This window comes from Lissotriton helveticus, chromosome 3_1, assembly GCF_964261635.1.
Source record: "Lissotriton helveticus chromosome 3_1, aLisHel1.1, whole genome shotgun sequence".
NCBI lineage: Eukaryota > Metazoa > Chordata > Amphibia > Caudata > Salamandridae > Lissotriton > Lissotriton helveticus.
This window is the reverse complement of record NC_136061.1, coordinates 161,808,640-161,819,503: the sequence shown is the minus strand read 5'-3', so window position 1 is coordinate 161,819,503 and position 10,864 is coordinate 161,808,640. Positions and strand designations below refer to the sequence as shown.

The 10,864-nt window shown below is 43.6% G+C and overlaps 1 protein-coding gene across 1 annotated transcript in view; it reads left to right on the top strand.

The window, feature by feature from the left end:
- Positions 1 to 494: 494 nt before the first annotated feature.
- Positions 495 to 10,864, top strand: part of TIMM22 (translocase of inner mitochondrial membrane 22) — a 44,440-nt gene continuing 34,070 nt past the window's right edge. Inside the window, exon 1 of the mRNA XM_078679461.1 lies at positions 495 to 776. Within this exon, the coding sequence (XP_078535587.1) occupies positions 557 to 776 (220 nt within the window). The 5' untranslated portion in view covers positions 495 to 556. The remainder of the gene's footprint in view (positions 777 to 10,864) is intronic.

The window sequence follows — 10,864 nt, the reverse complement described above, 5'->3', positions numbered from 1 at the left end:
TCTAAGGAAGTAAAAATGAAACGATCATAAAATGTATTGTAAGAGTATTGGTCTGTTTTTATACATAAGATACTACTGGTTGTGTTCAGCTTATAATGTTATTTAGTAAGAAGGATCAAGCTGTGGATAATTTCCACTTTTTATACGACCGTCAAATAATTAACCGCGTCTTTTTACTCTTTTTCAATACTTGTATTATAATGTGAATTTTGTATTCTCCTTTTAAAGATATCTGTGTTATATCTAAATGAAGACATTTGATTTGATTAGAGCCTTTATTAAAAAAAAGAAAAGAAAAAAAAGATACGCAGGGCTCGGAGAAGTTTCTCACTAAAAAAGAATATTTTATATCGCAGTTGGCCAGTCGTGAGGTACAGCATCTTTCTAATGTTTTAGTAAGTTAATTACCGTCGGTGGTAGTACTTCTTCGCTGTCTATGAAGCCTGCGGTGCCGCCGGGCTCCTGTAGGTGGCAGACCTTCCAAAGTGGAGGATCTCCTTCCGTGTTAGTGTGAGCGCGTCCTTGTAGTCCCTTGTCTATTTCTAAAGCTACAGTGATGGCGGCCCCCGTGAAGCCGGGTGGCACTGCAGCCACTGAAGAGGATCTACAGTACAGCATGCTGCTCGAGCAGCTGGTGGGTGAGCGGCGAGGCCCACGACCGCTGCACCAGATGGGTGTGGCCGGATTCCCTAATCAGCAGCAGAGTCCCGAGCAGCGACGTATGGAGCGGGTTATGGAAAGCTGCGGGTTCAAGGCTGCCCTGGCATGTGTTGGCGGTGAGTATGACAGGAGAGGAGGGAGTGATGCTGGCTCCGCATGCATGCTTGAATAGAGACCCTAGTCAGTAAGCGCAGTGTACACTGACATCCCCAGGACATTTTGCCAAATTAATGGCACAATGTCCTGGTGCCCCGATGTCCATGACCCCAGTGAAAACTTGTGCCTCAAGCCCTGAGGTATCCTTCTTTCCATTGGACTGCCAGAACCTTGAGCCTAAATAAACATCAGGGCGTTTTGCACTATGGACGCCAACATGCGTCTGGACAGCAAGTGCTGCTTACCTCCACTTGGACACCCTGATCAGGACCATGACTGGTCACTACCTGCACCCACCAACTGGCCATGCAGGGCTATGCTCTAGCAGGTACGACTGACCTCGATGGACAGCACTCCAATTTAATGAACAACTAGCATACAAGCAGTCATGTTATGCCATTTACATAATTCTGGGGAAACATTAATACAGTAGTTTTTTTGTGGGAGGTGGGGAGCGAAATGGGGATGACGTTGGGTAGTATGTTGTGAGAAAAATATCGAGAATATATGAGTTTCTAGTTCATTCTAGTAGTGCTGAATGGGAGTCGTAGATGCATTTGTTTTTCTTGATTCTGTCTTGATACCGTAGCTGCGTGAGGTGAGGTATTGCTACAAGTTCTTTATAATATGGATCGCGCTTACATTGGCTCCATTAAGAGAAGGAGTGCTATTAGCAATTTGGTGTATAATTTTACCTTCCACAAAGTGCTTTAAATTGAAATGCATGAGGAACTATTGGGACTATTTTGCATCAGGAAACCTCTTTCATCCGTCACCCTCTTTGTCACATTCAGTGCTTTACCTCTTGCGTGAAAGCTAAAACAAATCCATCATTTTTTCTTTTTTTCCTTGCCCTGGCAATGCCAATATGATAGGCTATAATGTTGATCCAACGGCTCACCAGTAATAGGTACTCCAATACCATATACTCACCTGGGCCCTTAAACACAGTCACACAACCTGGCAATAACCGCTAGAGTCAAAGTTTATGATTTTCTTCCATTTCAAGATTAGTCACTTCTTATTCTCAACTAATCTTTCACTGATCAAGAAGTTCTTTCCTCTGGTCAATGGAACCTTAGCTGAACTAGTTGATGGTGAAATGACATAAAATAATCGTCTTACATTTATAAATGACCACAGACTCTGGAAGTATTTTAAATCTTTATCTGAATTTATTTAATGTGAACCACTTACAAAATACAGTACAGTCTCCGTCACTCATAGGAAGGAAGATTCAATTAATCAGTCATCAAACACCTACTTTTATACCTTGCAATGACTTATGCTCAGAAAGGAGAAGCTAGAGAGAAAAGAACATTGGCACATACACAGAAATAGGTTACCTAGGAGGGCGTGGAAACCAACCACCTGGCCAAGGAGCGGGGAAGGGTCCCTCGGGAAAGATCAGGCAACAAGGCTTCAGGACAGGAATTCGGACAGGATAGATAACATCCTTACCACCTATGCTTGCGTAGCACACCTCTCTAACACACTCTTTCTCCTCAAGATTCTTCCGCGATCTTCTTCTAAGCAAATTAATTTAGGATAGATGGTTCTGCATTCGATTCTTCATCAGCATCTCGTCACTCCGACAGTATCTCGAGCTCTGCAGCATTCAGCAAATCTCAGTCTCTCTAAGTCTGCCTCAATTATACTCTTCAAGATTCATGTACCACCCATTAATGTTTCAATATCGTAAAAATACAAACTCTGATTGGACAGGCAAGGAGGGATGATCATCACACCATGCTTATTTTTCATCTTAATCTATTAGTCGATTGTTCATAAATTCAACCCCTTCATTTTTATTCAGAAATCTTTATTCCCACCGGTATTCACATCTTATTATATGTTACATTGTCATGCATGTCCATTCATTCAGGAGTCTTCGATGTTAGTTCCCAGGGTGTGTATCTTTTGGGTCTTTGGATAGCGTTCAAGAGTCTCGTCCATCATCCGGCTCAATTTCACTTGGCATACGCGGTAGTCAGGTGGTAAACAGACTCTAGACTCACACGTAAGGCCCAAAATACACACTATTAAGAGTCAAAACGACAAATGTTAATTTAAAAAATAAATGGTTTCACTGTATGCCACCTATCTCTACTCTAATCCCATTTCATTTATTAATGCTTTCCCCGCATTAGTAAAATAGCTTGTGTTAATTTCATAAAAACAGATGCTAAGCATGTGAGCTTCCAAGCCGCCCTCTTAATAGCGTCTACTCATGTGCAAGGAATTCCCTCCAAGCGACCGCTCGTAATACTGCGTAGATGCAGCTGATGCATGCGCAATAAAGATTTCTCGTTAGCAGCCATTTTAGAATTTCGCTCGAGTTACTTATTAGTAAACACGTAGGCAAGCTTCTCTGTCTTTTATGTTCAATGTGGTGCGTATTAGTTTTACACAATACGTAATTAGTACACTATTAGAAGTTATATAAGAGGATTGCTTCAGAGTAAGTCTCTTTTACGAGTCCTTGCTCCATCAATCCCCTTTCGGATGGCAATTTTGAGCCATCACAAAAATCACCCATCTCAATCGGATGCCAACTTTAACATCTCATTTTCTTTCCCTTTTTCGATCTTGTTCTCATCTTTATTCTTAAAGTCTTTCATTCTTTCATATCATTTTCCCTTCATTTCTTCTAGCTGTATCTCTTCATATTTTCTTTTCTTTCCCTTTCCATTTACTTCATATCTTCTTCTTCTCAATTTATTTGTGCAACACTTACACCATATTACTATTGTTCAAACTATTATTGTTATACCAACTAATGGAAAGATTATTTGACCTATTATACCCTTCCCAAGATTAGCAAGTCCCTATTGAGGAAATACTCTTTTAGTCTCTCCCATACATTGTCAACCTCCAGTGGTTTGAATTTTTCTTGAAGTTTTGTAATATTCCTAATATAACCTTACATTTCTTTATTTTTATCGGATATGTAAGCGTAACAATGTTGCACTTTCAACATTTTACAGACTCCCCCCTTCTTTTGCTAACATTATATAAAGCGCAAGTCGATTTTGACAAACCATAGACCTAATTGCAACCATTTCTGTATTAATCATCAAGATTTCTCCAGCAATATCGGTCGAAAGATGATCAACTACTGTTGACAATTGACAGATTCTGTGTGAATTTAAAACCACTCCCACTGAAGGTATCCATGCACTAAATATTTTACCTATTATTTCTGAAAAACGAGCTCTCTTTCTTCGTGTTAGTTCATTGGTGTTTTCATTGTTTCCAGTGATTCTCTTCACGTGATATATCTTCAGAAATACTACCCCGAAGTAGCAACTCCCGTACCACAGTGCAGGCAGCTTATAGTAAGCCTTATTCCCACACACGTAGTAAACTCCAGGAAATACTGGATCTGTTTCCCCTTTTAGTCCCCAACCTCCTAGAACTAGGAAGTTATGTTCACATTCACTGGAACCAATAAATACGTTATTATAGTCTGTCTTTAATCCCTCTTTCTCAGCCCATGGTGGAATATGTGGTTTCTGTTCAGTAGCTTTTCTTTTGGAAATCCTGTCTTCTTTCTTCAACTAAATTCAAAAACACTTTCTCTACTTCACGTAATGAGCATGTTCGGTTATTCTTATGTGCCTTTTCTATATCTAATGACTTAATTGTTAAGAAAAATTCACCCATAAACTGTGCGTCTAGGCTAATAAGCACTGGATTAATATTCTTTCGAATAGGAATTTCTGTAAATACTACATCAATATTTGAATAATATTGAAGTTTTCCTGTTCTATAAAATAAACTTGACAATATACTACATGAAATACCATAGGTTAAAGGCAAATGATGGTATGTGATTCCTTCTGCTACTGGAGCTGGTAATTTCATACAAACATAACAATCACTAATCTCCGTTGTGTCTACATACTGAAACAATAACTTTGTAAACACATTTAAAGATGTTTAATTATTTGGTAATGTGTGATGTAAGTCTACCTCATCTGTTGCTTCTAATTCTACTCTATCTCCTTTCATAGTAGCTGTCTTTTCATAAGTGTCTGTCATTCTTCTTGTCTTGTATCATGAGATAATGAACTGCTATTGTTAAAAATAGCCATACAAGGATCACTAATAGAATACTCCATATGCAAGCCCTACAGCATTTCTTTATACAGTTTCGTTTTGTTCTTTCAGCATCCCTGTCTTTAGCCATTTTGACCTAAGACGATTCCTCTTCTTTTCTTTAGTTATGTATCAACATCTTTAGTACTTCAAGGAGGCCTCCCTTCCCCATAGTCAATCTGTTCTGCAATTACTTCTTTATCTGTCTCTTCATTTAAATCTAGATTCTCAAATTCTTCCAGTATCACACAGGTCCATTCAGGACCCTTGAACTTATTGTTTAATACTTTCCCCCAAAGAAGGTTTGAATTTCCTTAACAAAGGAGCTTTATTGTCTCATTAATCAAGCCAGTGTCTACGTGAAAATGATTGCGTGTGAATACTGAACGGAATCTGGGTAGCATCTCCGGGACACGCCGGAGATGCTAGGCGCCGCAGCAGCGCTCTGATTCTCTGTTTTAAACTTGTATTGCATTCAGTTCTGCAATTCAGTCTCTGTTTTAAACTTGTATTGCATTCTGAAAGTATTTTGCTGTTTTAAAAAATACCTCTCCATTGAATCTGTGTGACAGCCTACCTGTGCAAACTCCTCGCTTTCTATTAGGTCACCGCCCGTTCCACCACGGCTTGTGCCGCTTGTGTGGAGGGCGTCCCTGACCTTTGGCCCGGCCCCCGAGGGCGTAACACTACCGCCAGAGGCGGGACCGGTGCCTTTTTAGGCTGAGCCACTATCTCCCGCGCAGCGGACACGCGTGGCGGGTCGCCGATGGCTCGCCAAAGGCGAGCCCGTCTGCGCCCGTCGCGCTGGTCCGTCGCCTGTTGCCTAGATCCCTGGTCGCCTGACTAGCAATGGCGCCTTATGCCCGGGACGAGCTGCTTGCCCTTAGACATCAGGCTGACTGCATGGCCCACGCATGGCACCCTGGTTCCCCTACTATATACTGTAACCAGTGTGGCTTTAAGGCCTCTGAGGCTTGCCCCTCGCCATCTTCCTCAGCGGCTACTAGCTCGTCTAAGCTGCACATATTGAGCCTGAACTGTAGGTCCCTTGAGAAGCATTACGAGGATGTCCATGAGCTCCTCTCAGATGAGAGTCCCGACGTCTTATTTTTAACAGAAACATGGTTATCTGTGGATTCCTCGGCCATTTTAGCCCTGGCTCTCCCCCAGGCTATCTTATATGTGTTCATAACAGACCCATTGGTAGGGGTGGTGGATTAGGGGTGATCTATAAGTCGAAATACATTTGTACCCTCAAGGCCATAAGCATAGTCAGTAGCGAATGCGCATTATTCAAGATAAGGATCTCTGACACCTTCACCCTTACAGGGCTACTCGTATACCATCCCCCAGGGCCAGTGAGCGCATTCCAAGAGTCGCTAGTATCCACTATCTCGTCACTAGCGCTTCAATCAGCTAATTTTAGCGTTCTTGGTGACCTCAACCTCCACCTCGAGCGTCAAGACTCTCCCACTATATCGAAGTTTCTTGGCGACTTGGAGGCATGCCAGCTTCATCAGCTGATCGTGGGGCCCTCTCATCAGGCATGCCACCTCTTGGACCCGGTTTTTACAAATATAGAGGAAGCTACAGCCGAACCCCCTAGTCCTCCCAGCTGGACTGATCATTTCCTGGTCTCTGTCTCAGTTAAGATCTTAGCTAATGGCAGGGAGATTCCCCTCCCCTTTCTATGGAGGCGCCCCTGGAGTAGCCTAGACAATGCCCTGTTTGAAGCCAGGCTTAACCACTCCCGCCCTGTTTGATCAAACAACATGGAGGAGGCAGATTCGGCCTATAGGGAGTGGATAAATAACTCACTGGATCCCTTTATCCCCATGAAACGTTCAAGGCCCAAATGAGACCTGATAGTGTCAGATGCACAGTGTGAAGAAATATCATGTTTCTTCATTAATAAAGTTAATAAAGTTAAAGGGATATACGATCTATTACAACTGGATGGTCCCTCGGGATTCCCCAATCCTGATGGAGACAAATCTGATCCTCCCTGCCTCCTCTTAACCCTTCCACTGATAAAGCAGACAGGGATGGAGCACCTGGCTCTAAGAGTAAAGTCAGGTTCCCCGGATGATCCCATCAAACCGGATTTGTTCAGAACACTTCGTGACTCTGTCCTGCAGGAAAGCCGTGAGCTGATTAATCGTTCCTTACAGCAAGCCTCCATTCCTAAATCTTGGAAACATGCCAAAGTAGTGCCCCTCTTGAAAAAAACATCACTGGATCCCTCTAGGCCAGATAGTTTCCGTCCTATTTCGCTGCTCCCTTATCTCGCGAAAGTGGCGGAAGCACATGTCAATTCCATCTTGACTGCCTACTTGGAGTCCAATGGGATTCTAGATGAGTCCCAGAATGGTTTTCGTGCTAATCATAGTACGGAGTCTGCCTTGCTAACAGTCACAGAACATCTAAGGGCTTCTTTGGACATGGGCGCAACCTCCATTTTGGTTTTGCTGGATCTGAGTGCGGCTTTCGACACGGTCTCCCACAAGATACTACTTGAGAGACTGTGGGAGATCGGAGTCAGGGAAACTAACCTGGACTGGTTCGCGTCATTTCTATCTGACCGTTCCTTCCAGGTGCACGCCCCGCCGTACTCATCCAGCAGGCTCCCTCTTGATTGTGGGGTGCCTCAGGGGTCTGCGCTCAGTCCCACATTGTTTAATGTGTACGTCCGCCCCCTGGCCTTGATGGCCCGGGAACGTAAGATCCAGTTAATATCATATGCGGACGACACGCAACTCATTTTCAACTTTTCAAATAACAATGTGGTGGACCAAACTAAATTCCAAGAAGACATCCTGGCTATATCAAGGTGGCTATCCAACAATTGTCTTCAGTTAAACTCCTCCAAAACAGAGGTACTTCTGATCGGCAATGGCACGCAGACATGGGACGAGCACTGGTGGCCTCCTGCGCTGGGACCAGCCCCCATACCCAAGGAGTCGGTAAAAAATCTGGGGGTGATGTTTGACAACTCGCTTAATTTGGAGTCCCATGCCAAAAAAGTGGCAGGCACCTGTTACGGGCGTCTTCGCTCTCTTAAACCCATTTTGGGTTTCTTTGAGCCCCCTACCCGCCAGATTATAGTCCAGGCATTAGTCCTATCATACCTGGATTATTGTAATGCCCTCATGTTAGGCTCCAACATGACTGCGATAAATAGGCTGCAAAGAGCACAGAACGCTGCTGCTCGTGTTCTGTTTGCCCTACCCAAAACCTGTCACACGTCCCCCATTCTCCGACAACTACATTGGTTGCCGATATAGCAACGCATCCAATTCAAGACCCTCTGCCTCACCCATAAAATCTTGTATAGCGCTGGCCCCCAAACGCTACAGGGACTTTGTTCCTTTTACACTCCCACACGCGCACTCCGCTCAGCGGACCTTTTTTTGGCTCGTACTGTCAGGATTCGGAGGAGTAGAGCTGGCGGCCGCTCCTTCAGGTATCTGGCCCCTAACCTTTGTAATTCTATCCCTCCAAAAGCTCGGGCCACCTCAAATCACCTGCAATTTCGAAAACTTATAAAAACCTGGCTGTTTGCGTCCATCTAGCACACCCTCTGTCGTACTAGCTTCTGGTATGACCGCAAGCGCTGGGACGCCCCGTTGCTGGGGTAGCCATGCGCTATACAAGATTCCATAACATAACATAACATAACATAGAAAGTCACCAGTTTCTCTTTCCTCCTTGGGATGTGCTGTCTTTTCTTTAATGCTGATTTTGCTCCGGCATGCCCGCAAACCCTTGTATTAGCTGCACCATTCGAACTGCACTGAAGAAAGAGAAAATATTCATAATACTTTTTTTTTGTGTGTTTAGATAGTTTGCCTCGGCTATATCCTACTTTGGCTCTGCATAGTTGGCAAATTAAAGCTCCTTTACTACTTGACTAGCTCAGAAATCCGCAATCACCCAGTAGCAAGATAACTACTTGTCCATGATTGTCTTACCCAACCCAGTGTTTACTCTACGAAAACAAGTACTTTAAGTACTTAAAACACAGTACAGCACAGGAACTGATGGCATAAACATTAGTAAAAACACTGGCACTTTGGCTACTGCACCTTTTATTCTGCACACCCTATCCCTGGTGTCTTCCCTCCCCTGTGAATCTACGCAGGTCTCATTAGGGTTTAGGGTGTCTATTAGCTATGTATCATGGTTTGGGTGCAGATTATCCCTGCTAAGTACATTAGCCATTCGTTCAAGAGTCCCCATTGGTTCAGTCTCACCGGAACACAGATCTGTGTTGACTTTTGATGGCTGGCATGGACCAGCATCATACTTTGTGTTCAGTCCTTGATACAGGTGGGCTTTAGTTGCATAACGCAATGGAGGCTTCATCGAATGTCCACAAAGATGGGTGAAGGTCCTGCATGTTGTTGTAGGCTTATAATAGGAGCCTTGAAACACTTTGGGTCTTGCGATGTGATGAAGCAGGTGAACCACCATGGAGCTGAGAGTTACGGTGGCTCCCTCGCAGCCGCAGGTACTTTGGGCACAGCTCTTGGTTGCTGCCAAGCACCACTGGATATATTCCATATTAATAGCTTATGTGTGCTAGATGGCTTTGACGGAAACACACATCACTTCCTGTTGTGACTGCACAACGGAAAGTCGGGTACTATTAATAATTCTTTATATATGGCTAACAGTATACATGTAGTGCTTGCTTTCAAGCTCTTTTCCAAGTCATCTACGTTTCTGGTTTCCTTTTTTCATCGGGGGAAGTTTACTGTGATATCTTGGCAGCCTTTCGCAGCTTGTAAATGGTCCAAGGCAAATAGCATGAAAGTCAATAATACATTACAAGCAGTACCATATTCTCATATACAGATTTCTTTACAGTAAACCTTGACAGCTGTGCCGGCAATGCTGGTGGTTCACAGATGTTGCCTCTGTAGTTGTTCCATTTCTCCCATATTTGCATCCATTTCTTAGGGCTGCCTCGAGATACATACACAGTTTTTTTCTCGATACATGCACCAATCGATGTCACCCTCCCATTCTCTTAGTTTCGGGGTTGCGTGTACCCTCCATTTTCTTGCTACATTCCTCTTGGCGACCATTAATCCCAGAATCACCCAGGGATTTTCTTTGCTACCCAAGTCTGTTGGCTCCCATATATTCAGGAGATGGCATTTAGCCTCCATGGGGATTGTCTGGCCCATGACTTACCCCTCCATTACTGTCTTGAGTTGATATTCTTTTGGCAGGACCGGCGAGTTGCCCTTAAGCACGAAAATAAGCGATTTTGTCCAGTTGATCGGATACCCGGAGTATGTCCCAAAGTTAGTAAAAATGTTTAAAACTCTACGCAGACAGAGGTAAGAAGTTCGGAGCAATAAGCACGGACTACAGACTAACGTCACCACGAACGCATTTAATATATACTAATTGTTCGTCCTCGCTCCAGTCTAACTCACAGAAAACCCCTCTCCCGGGAAGAGGAGAGCACGAAGATAACAACAAAAAGTGGAGCCGCTTACGAGACCCCCACCTCGCCACTCACAAGTAAGTCCCTCCGTAAATCAGTGTACACTCAATACTCAGTTAATCTCACATAAGGACTGATACAAATTTTCGTCCCCACAGAGTTAAGCACCGCAGAACCTAAAATATTTCACAAACGGTCAACTCAGCTTGTAGAGCACTTCCAAAAACACAACAAGTAAGTGCTGGCCAATTCTTTAAAAGGACACGAAATGTGGTAGCATGCATTTTTAAAAACTGAAACCTTACCAGAACCTCACCCTCTAATTCATTATTTAGGCATTGGTGACATCAAAGGACAACCAGATGCCCTGTGCCCAAAACCGTTAGTGAACGATCACGTGAGAAGAGGTAAAACCTCGTCTATTTATTTCATGAAATGTACTAGTGAAGCGATTTTGAGAATAGGAGATACTAAATATTCCCCAATCTT